This window comes from Phasianus colchicus, chromosome 26, assembly GCF_987193195.1.
Source record: "Phasianus colchicus chromosome 26, bPhaCol1.hap1.1, whole genome shotgun sequence".
Lineage (NCBI taxonomy): Eukaryota > Metazoa > Chordata > Aves > Galliformes > Phasianidae > Phasianus > Phasianus colchicus.
In genome coordinates, this window is record NC_143461.1 from 2,060,995 (window position 1) to 2,080,081 (window position 19,087).

The 19,087-nt window shown below is 62.0% G+C and overlaps 1 protein-coding gene across 13 annotated transcripts; it reads left to right on the forward strand.

The window, feature by feature from the left end:
* The first annotated feature begins 329 nt into the window (after window positions 1-329).
* ITGA2B (integrin subunit alpha 2b) lies at window positions 330-18,698 on the forward strand. 13 transcript variants are annotated; one of them, XM_090124965.1, is made up of 30 exons: window positions 416-664; window positions 1,024-1,154; window positions 1,814-1,911; window positions 1,990-2,155; window positions 2,226-2,275; window positions 4,381-4,426; window positions 5,817-5,945; window positions 6,022-6,069; window positions 6,172-6,215; window positions 6,302-6,358; window positions 7,102-7,154; window positions 8,047-8,255; window positions 9,078-9,260; window positions 9,575-9,620; window positions 9,691-9,795; window positions 10,984-11,039; window positions 11,111-11,262; window positions 12,433-12,555; window positions 12,693-12,763; window positions 12,831-12,978; window positions 13,606-13,692; window positions 13,777-13,856; window positions 13,940-14,011; window positions 14,082-14,184; window positions 14,261-14,413; window positions 14,484-14,576; window positions 14,661-14,774; window positions 16,081-16,188; window positions 16,264-16,377; window positions 16,468-16,668. In XM_090124965.1, exons 1-30 carry the CDS (start codon window positions 483-485, stop codon window positions 16,573-16,575), a joined length of 3,129 nt encoding a protein of 1,042 aa, XP_089981091.1. In that variant the 5' UTR covers window positions 416-482; the 3' UTR covers window positions 16,576-16,668. The 13 variants fall into 13 exon arrangements, with proteins under 13 accessions (XP_089981079.1, XP_089981080.1, XP_089981089.1 ...); XM_090124964.1 differs by lacking the exon at window positions 16,264-16,377 and having other exon boundaries at window positions 412-664; window positions 15,995-16,188; window positions 16,468-18,664; XM_090124953.1 differs by lacking the exon at window positions 16,264-16,377 and having other exon boundaries at window positions 330-664; window positions 8,047-9,260; window positions 15,995-16,188; window positions 16,468-18,679.
* The last annotated feature ends 389 nt before the right edge of the window (window positions 18,699-19,087 follow it).

Sequence of the window (19,087 nt, forward strand, 5' to 3'; positions counted from 1 at the left end):
GGGGGGGGGACGACACGGTCTGTGGGGATGGGAGGTCCTGGAAGGGGGGAGGGGAGACGTTCTGGCGGTGGTGGGGGGGTCCTGGAAGGAGTGAGGTACCGGAGGTGGGGGAGAGGTCCTGGAAGGGGGGTGGGGGGGAGATCTTGGAGGGGGGCTGACATCCTGGAGAGGGGAGAAGAGGTCCTGCAAGGGGTGGGGGAAACTCACGGAGATGGGGGTGGGATCTGGGGGTGGGGGGGGAGACGTCCTCATTGTGGGCACAGCTGCGGGGGGCGGCGGGCGCTGCGGGTGCGGAGCTCCGGGGCAGCGCAGCGCTGTGACAGCGCGAAGCTCCGGGGGGGCGGATGGGGGGCGCTCAGCGCTTCCGTCTGGGCGCGGCGATAACCTCGGGGCCGGATGACCCCCCCGGGGCGCCCCGGTGTTCGGACCCCCCTGCCGGCCGCCTGCGGGGCACAGCGGGGCTGAGCGCCTGCGGGGCGGCGATGGGGTCCGCGCTGCTGCCGGCGGTACCGATGGTGACGGTACCGGTACCGGTGCTGCTGCTGCTCGGGGCGCTGCGCGGGACCGCCGGCGTGCAGCTGCTGCACGCACAGCACAGCGCCTACCGAGGGCCCGACGGCAGCTACTTCGGCTTTGCGCTGGATTTCCACGTGCATGGGGGAAGGTGGGCGGGGGGATGCGAGGATGAAGGCGAGGGGCGGGGGGAAGGGATGGGGGGTGTGGGGGACACGGGGGTCGTGGGGGGGGGTGGGGAGGGGGGGATGTGGGGAAGGGGTGGGGGGGGGTGGGGATGATGGGGGTATGGGGACATGGGGAAGGGATGGGGGGACGTGGAGGACACGGGGGTCCTGGGGAAGGGATGGGGAGGATGTGGGCGTCATGGAGAAGGGATGAGGGGGGGTTTGGGGGGCGTGGGGGTCACGGGGAGGAGATGGGAGATCCGGGGTATGTGGGGGTCGTAGGGAAGGGATGGGGGTCGTGGGGGGGATGTGGGGTACAGGGGGCTGTGGGCGCTGCCCGCAGGGTCGGCGTGGCCGTGGGCGCCCCGCGTGCCAACACCTCGCAGCCCAACGTCACCGAACCCGGAGCCGTCTTCCTCTGCTCGTGGCCGCCGGGACCGGCAGCGTGTCGGCTCGTGTCCATCGACAGCGCTGGTGGGGGCGGCACCGCGGCACCCCATGGCACCCCATAGCACCCCATAGCACCCCATAGCACCCCATGGCACCCCATGGCACCCCATGGCACCTCATAGCAGCCCATATTGCCCTCCGCATCATCCCATGGCACCCCATCCCCATGGGCACTGGAGATGGGTGGGGGTCTGTCCCTGTGCCCCCTATCCTCCTGACACCGTGGGTGGGAGTTGGGCCCCATGTCACCCCATGTCACCCCATGTCACCCCATATCCCCCTATATCACCCCAAATCACCCTGTGTCACCATGTCAACCCATATCACCCCATATCATCCCACATCACCCCACATCACCCCAAATCACCCCACATCACCCCACATCACCCCATATCACCCCGAATCACCCCGCATCACCCCACATCACCCTGCATCACCCCAAATCACCCCATATCACCCTATATCATCCCATATTACCCCACATCCCCCCAAATCACCCCAGATCAGCCCGTGTCACCATGTCAACCCATATCACCCCATATCATCCCTTGTCACCCCAAATCACCCCATATCACCCCATGTCACCCTATATCACCCCAAATCACCCCACATCACCCCGTATCACCCCACGTCACCCCACATCACCCCACTGACTGCTTCCCTGCCTTTCCCCCCCCTTTCAGGGGACGAAGAGGAGCTCAGAGACGTGGTGCAGCTGCAGGTGCACAAATCAAGGCAGTGGTTGGGAGCATCGCTGGCCAGCCACGCCGGCACGCTGCTGGTGGGTGCCGCAGGCTGCGGGGTGGGGGGGGGGTCGGCGTCACAGCAGGGTGGGCGCCCACCCCAAACGTCCCCGCAGGCCTGCGCCCCGCTGCAGCACTGGAACGCGGTGCGGGGGCGCAGCCAGGCGTTCCGCACCCCGGTGGGCGCCTGCTATGTGGGCAGCGCGGGGCTGCGCAGCCTGGCCTGGATCTCCCCGTGCCGGGATGTGCGCATGGCCGCCTCGTATCGGGACACCAAGTACGGTGAGCAGGGGGCGAGGGGGGACGGGGCGGGACCCCCAGGTTGGGGGGAGCTGAGCCGCTGTGCCCGCAGTGCTCGACCAGCGCTACTGCGAGATCGGCTTCAGCGCCGCCGTCACCGCGGTGAGAGCTGGGGCACTTGGGGCACTTGGGGCACTTGGGGTACTTGGGGCACTTGGGGCACTTGGGGTACTTGGGGCACTTGGGGCACTTGGGGTACTTGGGGTACTTGGGTATGTGGGGTATGTGGGGTACTTGGGGTACATGGGGTATGTCGGGTACGTGGGGTACTTGGGGTACTTGGGTATGTGGGGTATGTAGGGTACATGGGGTACATGGGTATGTGGGGTATGTGGGGTACTTGGGGTACATAGGGTACATGGGGTACATGGGGTATGTGGGGTACTTGGGGTACTTGGGGTACATGGGTATGTGGGGTATGTGGGGTATGTGGGGGTGCATGGGTACGTGGGGTACATGGGTATGTGGGGGTATGTGGGATACATGGGGGTATGTGGGGTACGTGGGATACATGGGGTACATGGGGTATGTGGGGTACATGGGTATGTGGGGTATGTGGGGGTATGTGGGGTACTTGGGTACGTGGGGTATGTGGGGTACGTAGGGTACATGGGGTACATGGGATATGTCGGGTACATGGGGTACTTAGGGTACATGGGGTACATGGGTATGTGGGGTATGTGGGGTACGTGGGATACATGGGGGTATGTGGGGTACTTGGGTACGTGGGGTACATGGGGTACATGGGGTATGTGGGGTACTTGAAGTACTTGGGGTACATGGGTATGTGGGGTATGTGGGGGTGCATGGGTACGTGGGGTACATGGGGTATGTGGGGGTATGTGGGATACATGGGATACATGGGGGTACTTGGGTACGTGGGATACATGGGGTATGTGGGTATGTGGGGTATGTGGGGTATGTGGGGTACATGGGGTACATGGGATACGTGGGGTATGTGGGTATGTGGGTATGTGACGTATGTAGGGTACATGGGGTACGTAGGGTATGTGGGTACATGGGGGTATGTGGGGTACGTGGGGCTATGGGTGCTCCTGGGGTCTGTGAGGGCTGTAGGGATGGGGGTGGGGGTGGGAGGGGGATGTGGGGTGATCCTATGGGGCTACTGGGGCTGGATAATGGGATGTCCTTATGGGATGCTCCAATGGATGATACTTGGGATGTCCCTGTGGGGAGATCCATGGGGTGGGTAATGGGGACATCCCTATGGGGCCAGCCATGGGGAGACCACAAGGGTGTTCCTATGGGGTGCTCCAGGGGGCGGTTAATGGGGACTTCCGCATTGGGCCATGCATGGCGTGACTATGAAGATGTCCCTGTGGGGAGCTCCATGGGGTGACCATGGGGATGTCCCTATGGGACCATCCATGGGGTGGCTATGAGGTCGTCCCTATGGGGTGCTCCAGAGGGTGGTTAATGGGGACATCCCTTTGGGGCCATTCACGGGGTGGCCATGAGGATGTCTCTGTGGGGTGCTCTAACAGATGATACTTGGGATGTCCCTATGGGGTGATCCAGGGGGTGGGTAATAGGATGTCCTTATGGGGAGCTCCATGGGATGGTTGATGGGGATGTCTCTATGGGACCATCCATGGGGTGGCCGTGGGGATGTCCCTGTGGGATGCTCCAATGGATGATGCTTGGGATGTCCCTATGGGGAGCTCCAAGGGGTGGTTAACGGGATGTCCCTATGGGGTGATCTAGGGGAGGTTTATGGGATATCCCTATGGGGAGCTCCATGGGGTGGGTAATGGGGACATCCCTATGGGGCCATCCATGGGGAGAACATGAGGGTGTTCCTATGGGGAGCTCCATGGGGTGGGCAATGGGATATCCCTGTGGGGCCATCCGTGAGATGTCCGTGCAGATATTCCTATGGGGCTCTCCCAGGACTGGTTAACGGGACGTCCCTATGGGGTCATCCAGGGGGTGGCTGTGGGGTGTCCTTATGGGGCATTCCATTGGGTGGCCGTGGGGGTGTCTCTGTGGGTTGCTCTGGGGAGCAGTTAATGGGAAAATTAATGGGATATCCCTATGGGGCCATCCGGGGGTGGTACTTGGGACGTCCCTGTGGGGCGCTCTAGGGGGTGGCCATGGGGACATCGCTATGGGGTGCTGTGGGGTGTGGTGTTTGGGGCGTCCCTATGGGGTGGCTGTGGGGCAGCCTGGCACACGTCTCCCCACAGGACGGCACGCTGGCGCTGGGTGCTCCGGGGGGGTATTACTTCAGGGGTGAGTGCAGCCCCCAGCCCCGTGTGACAGCACTGCGACAGTGGGGGACAGAGGGGCACAATGGGGGACAATGGGGGACGCGGTGGGTGACGATGGGAGTCACAATGGGTGGCACAGTGGGTGACAGTGGGTGTCAATGTATGTCAGTGGGTGACAGTGGGTGACAGAGAAAATGGGTGCCACAATGGGTGCCACAATGGGTGTCAATGGGGGACACAGTGGGGTCACTGGGGGACAGTGGGTGTCAGTGAGTGACAGTGGGTGACAATGGGTGACACATTGGGTTACAATGTGTGTCAGTTGGTGACAGTGGGTGACAAAGTGGGTGCTACAGTGGGTGTCAGTGGGTGACACGTGGGGTGGCAGTGGAGGACAATGGGTGTCAATGAGTGACAGTAGGTGACAATGGGTGACACAATGGGTGACACAGTGGGTAACAATTGGTGACAGTGGGTGACACAGTGGGTGCTACAATGGGTGTCAATGGGAGTCACAATGGGTGCCACAATGGATGCCACAATGGGTGTCAATGGGTGACACAATGGGTGTCAATGTGTGTCAATTGGTGACAGTGGGTGACACAGTGGGTGACACAACGGGTGTCAGTGGGTGACACATGGGGTGGCAGTGGTGGACAATGGGTGTCAATGAGTGACAGTAGGTGACAATGGATGACACAGTGGGTGACACAATGGGTGACACAGTGAGTGTCAATTGGTGACAGTGGGTGACACAGTGGGTGACAATGGGTGTCAATGGGAGTCACAATGGGGGCCACAATGGGTGACACAGTGGGTGTCAATGGGTGACACATGGGGTGGCAGTGGTGGACAATGGGTGTCAATGAGTGACAGTAGGTGACAATGGGTGACACAATGGGTGACACAGTGGGTGCTACAATGGGTGTCAATGGGAGTCGCAATGGGGGCCACAATGGGTGACACAGTGGGTGTCAGTGGGTGACACATGGGGTGGCAGAGGTGGACAATGGGTGTCAATGAGTGACAGCGGGTGACAATGGGTGACACAATGGGTGACACAGTGGGTGACACAGTGGCTGTCAATGGGTGACACATGGGGTGGCAGTGGTGGACAATGGGTGTCAATGAGTGACAGCAAGTGACAATGGGTGACACAGTGGGTGCCACAATGGGTGCCACAGTGGGTGACACAGTGGGTGACACAATGGGTGACAATGGGTGATGGTGGGTGACACAGTAGGTAGCAGCGACAGACAATGAGCGTCAATGCGTGACAATGGGTGCCACAACGGGTGTCAATGGGAGTCACAGTGGTGACACAACAGGTGACAGTGGGTGGCAATGGGTGCCACCACGTGTGTCCCTGTGTGTCCCTGTGTGTCCCTGTGTGACGAGCGCTGCCGTGGCAGGGCTGCTGTACGTGGTGGAGGCGGCCTCCATCCTCGCCCGTTTCCCCAACTCCTCCCTGCTGTGGTCCCACAGCCCCGGCCGCCCCACAGTTGAGCAGGCAGACCCCGAATACATCGACGGGTACCGGGGTGAGCAGCCCTGCCCCACTGCTTGGGGGGGGGGAACTCGGGGGGCAGAGGGGTGACCGTGCCCCTGTCCCCACAGGGTACTCCGTGGCCGTGGGAGAGTTCGATGGCAACCCCGAAACCAAAGGTTTGCTGCCCGTTTTCCCCCCAAACCCCTTTGTTGGGCTGTGGCCCCACGGCCCCCTGTGCCCCAGAAGCCGCGGGCGCTCAGGGCCGGCCCACCCCACAGAGTTCGTAGTGGGGGTCCCCAATAAAGGCAACACGAGGGGCGAGGTGAGCGGGCGCTGTGGGGCGGGGGGTGTCCTGCAATGGGGCGGGCGCCCCGTGGGCCATCAGGGACCGACAGCGCTATGGGGCAGGTAGAGATCTTCAGCGGGCCATCGCTGCGCCGGCTGTATGGCATCCCCAGCGAGCAGGTACTGCACCCATGCACCGCCCCATAGCACCCCATGCACCGCCCCATAGCACCCAATGCACCGCCCCATAGCACCCCAAGCACCGCCCGATAGCACCCCATGCACCGCCCCATAGCACCTCATGCATCACCCCATAGCACCCAATGCCTCACCCCATAGCACCCCAAGCACCGCCCCATAGCACCCCATGTACAACCCCATAGCACCCCATGCATCACCCCATAGTACCCCATGCACCGCCCCATAGCACCCCATGCAGCACCTCATAGCACCCCATGTACAACCCCATAGCACCCCACACATCACCCCATAGCACCCAATGCATCACTGCATGGCACCCAATGCCTCACCCCATAGCACCCCATGCATTGCCCCATAGCACCCCATGTACAACCCCATAGCACCCCATGCATCACCCCATAGTACCCCATGCACCGCCCCATAGCACCCCATGCAGCACCTCATAGCACCCCATGTACAACCCCATAGCACCCCACACATCACCCCATAGCACTCAATGCACCACCCCATAGCACCCCATGCATCACCCCATAGCACCCAATGCCTCACCCCACAGCACCCCATGCACCACCCCATAGCACTCAATGCACCGCCCCATAGCACCCCATGCATCACCCCATAGCACCCCATGCATTGCCCCATAGCACCCCATAGCATGGAGCCCTGGTAACCCCACTCTGCACCTGGTGCCACCCCCACCCCATTGCCCCCCCCACCCCCAGGTGGCCTCCTACTTTGGGCACACTGTGGCCGTGGCCGATGTCAACGGGGACGGGTGAGGATCCCAAATGTGACAGCACCAAGAGCCTCCTGACCCCATGTGGGGCTGTGGGGATATGGGGCCATGGGGTTATGGGGCCTTGGAGTGAGGGGGTTGTGGGGCAATGGGGTTATGGGGACTTGGAGTGATGAGGTTATGGGGCAATGGGGTTATGGGGACTTGGAGTAATGGGGTTATGGGGCAATGGGGTTATGGGGACTTGGAGTAATGGGGTTATGGAGCCATGGAGTAATGGGGCCTTGGAGTGATGGGGTTATGGGGCCATGGGGTTATGGGGCCTTGGAGTGATGGCGTTATGGGGCCATGGGGTTATGGGGCCTTGGAGTGATGGCGTTATGGGGCCATGGGGTTATGGGGCCTTGGAGTGATGGCGTTATGGGGCCATGGGGTTATGGGGACTTGGATGTATGGGGTTATGGGGCCATGGGGTAATGGGGCCTTGGAGTGATGGGGTTTTGGGGCCATGGGGTTATGGGGACATGGATGTAGGGGGTTATGGGACAATGGAACCATGGAGTTGTGGGGCTGTGGAATCATGGGGTCATGGAGCTATCTATGGGGCAGTGGAACCTTGGAGTTATGGGGTTATAGGGCTTTGGAACCATGGGGTTATGGGGCCATGGACCTGTGGGGTTATGGAGGCATGGGGCAACGAAACCATGGGGTTATGGGGCAATGGAACCATGGGGTTATGGGGCTGTGGGATCATGTGGTCATGGAGCAATGAAGCCGTGGAGTTGTGGGGTTCCGGGATTATGGGGCCACAGAGTTATGGGGTTTCAAGGTTATGGGATTATGAGACAGTGGAGCCATGGGGTTATGGGGCCATGGAGGCAGTGGAGCCCCGGGCTTTGGGGCTGTGGGACCACGGTTGGGACGGCGGCAGGAGGGACGACGTCCTGGTGGGAGCCCCGCTGTTCGTGGAGCGGCGCGCGGAGGGGAAGCAGCGCGAGGTGGGGCGGCTCTACGCCTACCTGGGGGGCTCCCGGCGGCCGTGGGAGCGGCGCCCCCAAACCCTGACGGGCACGGAGCCCTACGGCCGCTTCGCCGCCGCCATCGCCCCGCTGGGGGACCTGGACCTGGACGGCTGCGGCGGTAACGGCGACACGGGGCCGCGGCTGAGCCCGCAAAGCCCCCGGTGCCCCCGGCCCCTCACCCCGTCACCCGCCCGAAGCACTGCGCTGCCCTATGGTGCCCCACTGCAGCCCGCCCCGTACCCCTGTCACCCCACAGAACCCCAGTGTTCCCTTCCTCTATTGTCACCCCACAGCCCACTGTTCCCCCTCCCAGTGCCGCCCAGTGCCGCCCACCCCGTCGCCCCGTCACCCTCTGACCCCCCCGTAGCTCTGCATTGCCCCTCTCCATGCTGCCCCATTGCAGCCCGCCCCATAGCCTTGTCACCCCACAGAACCCCACAGCCCCCTTCCATCACTGCTCTGTCACCCCATAGCCCCCCGCTGCCCCTCCCGGTGCCACCCAGCCCCCAACCCCACCCCATGGCCCTCATTATCCCCTCCCAGTGCCTCCCAGTGCCATCCCACCCGTCACCCCATCACCCCCCCACCCCACCCCATTGCACCTTTCCATGCTGCCCCATTGCTGCCCGCCCCATAACCTTGTCACCCCATAGCCCCTCACTGCCCATCCCAGTGCGACCCATCACCCCATCACCCCCTGACCCACCCCACAACACTCCATCATCCTTTGTCGATTCCACCCAGTGCCACAGAACTAAAACCTTGCCACCCCATAGATCTCCAATGCTCCCTTCCATCCACTGTCACCCTACAGCCCCCTGCTGTCCCCTCCCAGTGCCACCCAACCCATCCCCACCCCCACCCCACCGCCCCTCTCGCCCCTCCCCGTGCCACCCCATTACCACCCACCGCCACACTCCCACTGTCCCCACATCCCCAGACGTGGCAGTGGGCGCCCCATACGGCGGTGATGATGGCAGTGGGGCCGTGCTCATCTTCCGGGGTCAGCGTGAGGGGCTGAGCCCGACCCCAACGCAGCGTCTCAGCAGCCCCTTCCCCGGCCCTGCCGCCTTCGGCTTCGCGCTCCGTGGTGCCACCGACATCGATGGCAACGGGTACCCAGGTATGGCCATGGGTACCCCAGTATGGCCATGGGTACCCCAATATGACCATGGATATTTTGATATGGCCATGGGTACCCAGGTATGGCCATGAGTACCTTGATATGGCCATGGATATTCTGATATGGCAATGGGTACCCCAATATGGCCATGGATACCCCAGTATGGCCATGGGTACCCCCATATGGCCACGGGCACCCAGATATGGCCATGGGTACCCCCATATGGCCATGGGCACCCTGTTATGGGGCATGGCTGTGCCACCCTGGGCCACCCATGTGCCACCGTGTGTCACCAACCCCTCTGTGCCCCACAGATCTGCTGGTCGGCGCTTTTGGGGTCTCCAAGGTGGCGGTGTACCGGTGGGTGCTGCCGTGGGGGGTTGGGGGGCTCTGCCCCATAGCGACGGGCGCTGATGGCACCGCAATGCAGGGCACGGCCTGTGGTGGTGGCCCAGGCACAGCTGAGCGTCCCCAGCGGGCTGAACCCACAAGTGATGGAGTGCGTCCTGCCAGGGAGTGACAGCAGGGTCACCTGGTGAGGGGGGACACAACGCTGGGGACACCGCCACGGGGACACCATTGGGGCACCATCTTGGGAACCACACTCAGCGTCACCATCCCATATGGGACACTGCCATGGGGACACCGCTCTGGGGACACTGTGGGGACACGGCCATAGGGACAGCATGGGGGCACGATTGGGGCACCATCCTGGGGACACTGCCATGGGGACACCACTTCGAGGACACTTTGGGATACAGCCATGGGGACACCACTTTGGGAACACCAACACTGGGACGTTCTATGGGGACACCATGGGGACACAGTCATGGGGACCCTGCCATGGGGACATCATGGGGACAGAACCATGGGGACACTGTAGGAACATGGCCATGGGGACACACAGTGGGGGAACCATGGGGACACCACTTTGGGGTCACCACCACTGGGATGCTCCAGGGGGGCACCGAGGAGACACCGCCATTGGGACGCTGTGGGGACAGAGCCATGGGGACATCACTTTGGGGACATCACCATGGGGACACCATGAGGACACCATGGGAACATGGCCATGGGGACACTGTGGGGACAGAGGCATGGGGAGACTGCCTTGGGGACACTGCCACTGGGACGCTCTATGGGGGCACCATGGGGACAGAGGCATGGGGACACTGTGGGGACAATGCCATGGAGACACCACTTTGGGGACACTGGGGACAGAGTCATGGGGACACTGCTTCGGGGACACTGCCACTGGGACGCTCTATGGGGGCACCATGGGGACAGAGGCATGGGGACACTGTGGGGACAATGCCATGGAGACACCACTTTGGGGACACTGGGGACAGAGTCATGGGGACACTGCTTCGGGGACACTGCCACTGGGACGCTCTATGGGGGCACCATGGGGACTCCATGGAGACACAGCCGTGGGGACACCACTCTGGGGACACAGCCGTGGGGACACTGTGGGGACAGAGCCACGAGGACGCTGCTGTGGGGACACTCTATGGGGGCGCCATGGGGACACGGCCACCGGGACATCACTTTGGGGACATCACCATGGGGACGCCATGGGGACATGGTCATGGGGACACCGTGTGGGGCACCGTGGGGACACCCTTTTGGGGACAGCCATGGGGACATGGTCATGGGGACACTGTATGGGGACACCCCTTTGGGGACAGCCATGGGGACACCCCACACGGCCGTGTCCCCACAGTTTCCCAGTGCAGCTGTGTGTCTCCGTGTCGGGACGCCGCATCCCTCACAGCATCCGTGAGCGCAGCGTGACGGGGCGGCTGGGTTGGTGGCACCGGCGCGGCGTTGTCACCACGTTGTCACCTCAGGGCTGATGGCAGAGCTGCAGCTGGACCGCCTGAAGCAGCGGGGACACCGGAGGGTCCTATTGCTGCAGGGACAGCAGGCGGCGTGGCAGCAGGAGGTGACCTTGGATCCGGGGGTGTCACCGCAGTGTCACCGACTGGCTGCGTACCTGAGGGTACGGCATGGTGGCACCGGGCGGGGGGTGGTGACATTAAATATGGGATGGGGGCGTTGGGTATGGGATGGTATGACACTGGGTTTGGGGCAGTGACATCCAGTGTGAGATGGTGGCGTTGGGTATGGGATGGTGACATTAGGTGTGGGGTGGTGACATGGGGTTTGGGATCATGACATCTGGTGTGGGATGGAGACATTGGGTGTGGGATGGTGACACTGGGCTTGGGGTGGTCACACAGGGTTTGGGACAATGACATTGAGTATGGGATGGTGACATTGGATATGGGATGGTGGCATTGGGTATGGGATGGTGACACTGGGTTTGGGGCAGTGACATCGAGTGTGAGATGGTGGCATTGGGTATGGGATGGTGACACTGGGCTTGGGGTGGTCACACAGGGTTTGAGACAATGACATTGAGTACGTGATGGTGACATTAGGTGTGGGGAGGTGGCATTAAATATGGGATGGGGGCGTTGAGTATGGGATGGTGACATTGGATGTGGGGCAGTGACATTGGGTTTGGGGCAATGACATTGAGTGTGAGATGGTGACATTGTGTGTGGGGTGGTGACATGGGGTTTGGGACCATGACATCAAGTGTGGGGTGATGACATTGGGTGTGGGGTGGTGACAAGAGCTGTGGGATGGTGACACTGGGTTTGAGACAGTGACTGTGAGTATGAGATGGTGACATTGGTTATGGGATGGTGACATTGGATGTGGGACAGTGACACCGGGTTTGGGGCAGTGACATTGAGTATGGGATGGGTACGGAATGTCAGGTGTGGGACAGTGGCATTGAATATGGGACGGGGACACTGAGTATGGGATGGTGACACTGGGTTTGAGGTGGTGACGTCAGGTATGGGACAGTGACTGAATATGGGATGGTGACATCAGGTTCGGGACGGTGACATCAGGCTTGGGACAGTGACATCAGGTGTTGGGATGGTGACACTGAGTATAGGATGGGGACATTGGATATGAAATGGTGACATCAGGTATGGGATGGTGGCACTGAATATGGGATGGTGGCATCGGGTTTGGGCCAGTGATGCTGCTTATGGGACAGTGACATCAGATATGGGGCGGTGAGGTCGGTGTGGGGGCAGTGACAGCCAACACGAGGCAGTCCACCCCACGGAGTGCCACCGCTGTGTCCCAGGACGAAGGGGACTTCAGGGACAAGCTGAGCCCCATTGTCACCAGCCTCAGCCTGGCGCTGCCGTCCCCGCATCCCCACGGCCTGGGGTTGGTGCTCTATGGGGACACCCACGTGCAGGCGCAGGTAGGGGACAGCGGGGACACGTGGGGCGCTGCCACCCCTCACCATCCCTTGGGGTGCCCCCACTCGCTGTCCCCACGTCCCCCACGTCCCCGCGTCCATCCACCCCTGGCGACGTCCCCGTGCTGTCCCCCCCCCAGACCCACATCATCCTGGAGGACTGCGGCGATGACAACATCTGCGTCCCCGACCTGCACCTCTCTGCACACACGTGAGCCCCCCCAGGACCCCCGCAGCCCCCACCCCCTCCCCAGCCCCCCCTGACCCGCTGTCCCCAGGCTGGACGCACGGCTGCGGATCGGCGATGACAACGCGGTGACACTGCGGGTCAGGGCCACCAATGCAGGGGAGGGGGCTTTCGAGGCCGAGCTTTGGGTGCAGCTCCCGGATGGCAGCTTCTATCAGCGGGCACTGAGTGACACAAAGGTGGGTGGCAGCGGGGCTGCGATGGGGACACTGGTATGGGGACATTGGTACGGGGTGGTGACACCGAGTATGGGACAGTGGCACAGGGTATGGGATGGTGACATTGGGGAGGGGGTGGTGACATCAGGTGTGGGGTGGGGACATGGGACATGGAGTGGTGACACTGAGTATGGGACAGTGACACTGGTTGTGGGATGGTGACAATGGGTTTGGGGTGGTGACACTGAGTATGGGACAGTGACTCTGGTTGTGGGGTGGTGACACTGAGTGTGGGGTGGTGCCAATGGGTACGGGGTGGTGACACTGAGTATGGGGTGGTGACATCAGGTGTGGGACAATGGCACAGGGTATGGGATGGTGACAATGGGTATGGGGTGGTGGCATTGAGTAGGGGGTGGTGACATCGGGTATGGGGTGGTGACACTGAATATGGGGCAGTGACACTGGACGTGGGGTGGTGACATCTGCTATGGGATGGTGACATTGGGTTTGGAATGGTGATGTCAGATATGGGACAGTGACACTGACTATGGGATGGTGACATTGGATGTGGGATGGTGACATTGGGTTTGGGATGATGACACTGTGGAGACGTGGTGTCACCCGATGTCACCGCTATGGGGACAGGAGAAGCTGAGCTGCAACCCCAGGAAGGAGAACGGAACCCACGTGGTGGTGTGCGAGATGGGCAACCCCATGAAGGCGAGCACGCAGGTGGGTGGCACTGTCACCTCCCGTGTCCCCTCCTGTCCCCGTGTCCCCTCATATCGCCTCGTGTCCCCTCGTGCCGCCCCGCAGATCGCTGTGGCCATGGAGCTGAGTGTCACCGGGTTGGAGGACGCGGGCGATGCCATCACTTTCCATCTGCAGCTCAGGAGGTGATGCCGTCCCCATGCTGTCCCCACGCTGTCCCTGTGCCATGTCCCCGAGTGGTGCTGTGCTCACCCTGCTGTCCCCGCAGTAAGAACAGCCCCAGTGTCACCGCGGCTGTCACCATCCCTGTGGAAGCGCACGCGGAGATGGAGCTGAGGGGGTGAGGATGAGGGGCTGCGGGGCCGTGGGGCCGCGGGGAGGTGACCCCACACGTCCCCGTGTGTCACCAGCATGTCCCTGCCTGCCACCACGGTGCTGCCCATGGAGTGGCAGCGGGCTGGGGACAGCCGCCGGCTGGAGGACCACGGGGTGCGTGTGGAGCACGTCTACCAGGTAGGGGATGGCACAGGGGGGTGGGGGTGGCACGGCCCCAAAGTGCCACCGAGTGCCACCCAATGTCACCCCACAGCTGCACAATAAGGGCCCGGCCACTGTCACCAATGTCACCCTGAGCCTCCATGTCCCCATCGCCGCGGGCGGCCGCACTCTGCTGTACCTCCTGGAGATGGGCACCGAGGGTGGCATCGCCTGCATGCCGCCCCCAGACCTCAACCCCATGCAGGTGACACACAGGGACGAGCGTGGGGACGGCGCGGGTGGCACCGTGCTGAACGGGTGTCCGTCTGTCCCAGCTGGAGGTGACCCAACCCCCAGATATGGAGCACAATGGGACACGGCGGCGGGAGCGCAGGGATGTGGGGGACGAGGAGGAGAGCGTCAGTGTGGTGAGAGGGGGACGTGGGGATGGCTGGGGACGGGGGGACGTGTGACATGTGACATGTGATGTGTGACATGTGCTGTGCCCACAGGACTGTGGCAATGCCACCTGCGCAGAGGTGTGGTGCCAGGTGGGCAGCATGGCGCAGGGACAGCGCGTGTTGGTGGCCGTCCGTGCGCTGCTCTGGATGGAGACCCTGCAGCAGGTAGTGGCACTGTGCCACTGCTGTCCCCTCTGTCCCCATGGTGTCCTCGTGGTGTCCCCACAGCGTCACCACTGTGCCCCCGTGTTGTCCCCATGTTGTCCCCATGGTGTCCCCATGGTGTTCCCACGTGTCACTGTGTGTCCCCATGATGTCCTTGTGGTGTTCTTGTGGTTTCCTTGTGGTGTCCCCATAGTGTCCCCATGGTGTCCCCATGGTGTCCCCATTTTGTCCCAGTGTCCCATTCTGTCGCTGTGTGCCTTCATGGCATCGCCATCGTGTCCCTATGATGGTGTCCCCATTTTGTCCTCATGGTGTCCTTATGGCATCCCCATGGTGTCACCCTGTGTCCCCATGATGTTCTCGTAGTGTCTCCATGGTGTCACTGTGTGTCCTCATGATGTCACCACCATGTCCCCATGGTGTCCTCATGGTGTCCCCATGATGTTCTCATAGTGTCCTCACGGTGTCACCACTGTGTCCCCATGGTGTCCTCGCAGTGTCCCCATGGTGTCCCCGTGGGGTCACCGTGTGTCTCCATGATGTCCTTCTACTTTCCTTGTGGTGTCCCCATAGTGTCCCCATAGTGTCCCCATGGTGTCCTCATGGTGTCAATGTGTGTCCCCATGGTGTCCCCATGATGTCCCCACTGTGTCCTTATGGTGTCCCCATAGCGTCCCTATGGTGTCCCTGTATGTCCCCATGATGTCCTCATAGTGACCCCATGGTGTCACTGTGTCTCCACAGTGTCCTTATGGTGTCCCTGCAGTGTCACCATGTGTCTCCATGTGCTGTCCTTCTGCTTTTCTCATGGTGACCCCGCGGTGTCCCTATGATGTCCTTGTGGGGCCCCATGGCATCACCACCATGTCCCCATGCTGTCCTCACAGTGTCCCCACGGTGTCCTCATGGTGTCCCCATTGTGTCACTGTGTGTCCCCACGATGTCCCCATGATGCTCCCACAATGTCCCCATGGTGTTCCCATAATGTGTTCCCATGGTGTCCTCACAGCATTCCCACGTTGTCCCCGTGGTGTCCCCATGGTGTGTCCCCATGGTATCATTGTGGTGCCTTTGTGGTGTCCCCATGGTGTCCTCATGGTGTCCTCATGGTGTCCTCTTGGTTTCTCAATGGTTTCTCAATGGTGTCCCCATGGTGTCCTCTTGATGTCCCAATGGTGTCCCCATGTTGTCCCCTCTGTGTCCCCATGGTGTCCCCACAGTGGTGCCGTGCCACAGCCCTGGGCCACATGGCAAACACCCGTGGGGACACCGTGTGCCATCCCCACGTGTCCCCACGTGTCCCCAGCAGGATGACCACCCCCAGCACCTCTCCATCCGCTCATGGGGTTCCTTCAACACTTCAGCCATGCCGTACCACATCCGGCCCCACACGCTGCCCCATGGCACTGCCACGGTACGGTGCTGTCCCTCGGGGTCTCCCGGTGTCCCCGCTGTGGTGGCACTGTCCCCGTGTCCCCCATCCCCCCAGGCTGTCACCGAGGTGCTGCGCTCGCGGCCCGTTGCCGTCCCGGTGTGGTGGGTGGTGCTGGGGGTGCTGGCGGGGCTCCTCCTGCTCGCCCTCCTCGTCCTCCTGATGGGGATGGTGAGTGCTGGGGGGGGGTGGGGGGGTGGGGGAGGACCCCGCAGTGGGGCCCTGATGGGCGCTGTGGGGTCACGTTGTCCCCTCCTGCAGATGGGGTTCTTCAAGAGGACGCGGCCGCCGGCGGAGGGGGACATCGGGGAGGGGGCAGTGGGACAGGAACAGGGACAGGGCCCGGAGATGGGGGATGGCCAGGGGTAGGGGAGGGACCCCATGTCCTGCCCCCCCTCACGTCCCCCATGTCCCATCCCCACCCCATGTCCCCAACATCTATGGGTTCCCAACGTCCCAAGCACCCTACACCTGCCCCAGCGTCCCCATCCCTGCCCCAGTGTCCTCAGAGCCCCACCCCTGCCCCGTGTCCCCAACAGCTGTGGGTCCCAGTGTCCCTGTAGTCCCACCCCAGTGTCCCCATCCCAGCCCCACTGTCTCCATTCCTACCCCACTGTCCCCAACATCTGTGGGTTCTCAATGTCCCCATCCCTCCCCCAGTGTCCTCAGTGCCCCACACCTGCCCCAATGTCCCTATAGCCCCCCCAGTGTCCCAACCCTGTTGTCCTCAATGTCTGTGGGTTCCCAGTGTCCCCAAATCCTGCCCTAATGTCCCCAACCCTGCCCCAGTGTCCCCACCATCTATGGGTTCCCAATGTCCCCCTTCCCACCCCAATGTCCCTATAGCCCCACACCTGCCCCGTGTCCCCATAGCCACCCCTTCCCCCCATGTTCCTGCCCTGATGTCCCCAACATCTGTAGGTTCCCAGCGTCCCTGTAGTCCCACCCCAATGTCCCCACCCCTGCCCCAACGTCCCCAGAGCCTCACACCTGCCCCAGTTTCCCCATAGTTTTGCCCCCATCTCCCCATCCCTGCCCCATTGCCCCCCACACCCCATACCTGCCCCAGTGTCCCCAACGTCTGTGGGTTCCCAGTGTCCCCATAGTCCCACCCCAGTGCCCCACACTTGCCCCAGTGTCCCCAAAATCTATGAGCTCCCAATGTCCCCATCCCAAGGTCCCCAGCACTCCTCTCCTGCCCCAATGTCCCCTCACTCCTGTTTCAGTGTCCCCATAGTCCCGTCCCCATGCCCCCCTCCTTTCCCCAATGTCCCCAGCACCCCACACCTGCCTCGATGTCCCCATTCCCACTCCGATGTCCCCAACATCTGTGCGTTCCCAATGTCCCCCTTCGCACCCCAATGTCCCCAGCACCCCACACCTGCCCCAATGTCCCCGTAGTCCCACCCCAATGTCCCTGCCCCATTGTCCCCAACATCAGTGGGTTCCCAATGTCCCCGTAGCCCCACCCCACTGTCCCCATCCCCCCCAGGTTCCTATAGGCCTCCCCCCCACTTCCCCCTCCAATAAATCTCAGCAGTGCACTTGGTGACACTTGGTATTGAGGTGACCCAATGGGGGGGGGAATCCCTGTAGGGGGGTGTCCCTATGGAGGGTCCTTATGGGGCAGATGCCTATTGGGGTGTCTCTATAGGGGTGTCCTTATTGAAGGGTCCCTATGAGTGTGTCCCGATGGGGGTGTCCTTATGGGGGTCCCTATGGGGGGATGCCTACTGGGGTGCCTCTATGGGGGATGTCCCTATTGGGGGGGTCCCTATGGGGAGGCTCTGTGGGGGGGCTGCATAGGGGGGATGCCTATTGGTGTGTCTCAGTGGGGGTTCCCATATTGGGGGGGTGTCTCTATGGAGGGGTCCCTATAGGGGAATGACTGTTGGTGTGCATCTGTGGGGCTGTAATTATGGAGGGCATCCCTGTGGGGGTGTCCCTGGGGGGGGGGGGGGTTACTATGGGAGGAGCCCTTATGGGTGTCCCTTGTGTCCTTCTGAGGCTGTCCTTATGGGGTTTCTCTTATGGGAAGGGTATCTGAGGGGGGGTTCACTATGGGGGTGTCCCTGTGGGGATGTCCCTATGGGGGGGTCTCTATGGGGGGAGTTCTTATGGGTGTCCCTCTAGGGGGTCCCTATAGGGAGAGTAGCTTTGGGGGTGTCCCTATGTGGGGGGGTCCCTATGTGGGGGGGTCCCAATGGACAGGGTCTCTTTGTGGGAGGGTTACTGTGGGGGAGGGGGTCACTATGGGGCAGCCCTATGGGTGTTCACTATGGGGGGTCCCTAAAAGGGGGTTCCTATGGTTGGGGGTCACTGTGAGATGTCCCTACAGGGTGTCCCTATGTGGGGAGCCCTATGGGGGTCTTTATGGGTGGGGGGCATTATGGGGTGTCCTATGGGAGGGTGCCTTTGGGGGGCTCACTATGGGGGGCTGCTATGGGGAAGGGTTCACTATGGGGTGTCCTTATTGGGATGTCCCTATGGGGGGTCTCTATGGGGGGGTCTCTATGGGTGGGGGTCCTTCTGGGTGGGGGGTCACTACAGGGTGTCCCTATGGGGGGGTTCCCATGGGGGAGACCCTAAGGAAGGATGTCTATGGGGGCAGCCCTTATGAGTGTCATCCCCTATAGGGGGGTCCCTAAGAGGAGGGGCCTCACTCTGGGGGAGGGGGGCATGTGGGGGTTCCCTATTGGGGGTCCCTAAGAGGGGGGGCTCATTATGGGGTGTCCCTATGAGGTGTTCCTATGAAGGGGGGGGTGTTTGTAGGAGAAAACCCTATGGGGGGGGTCTCTATGGGTGGGGGTCACTATGAGGGGCCCCTACGGGAGTGGCCTTATGGGGGGGATCCTATGGGGGGGGTCACTATAGGGCGTCC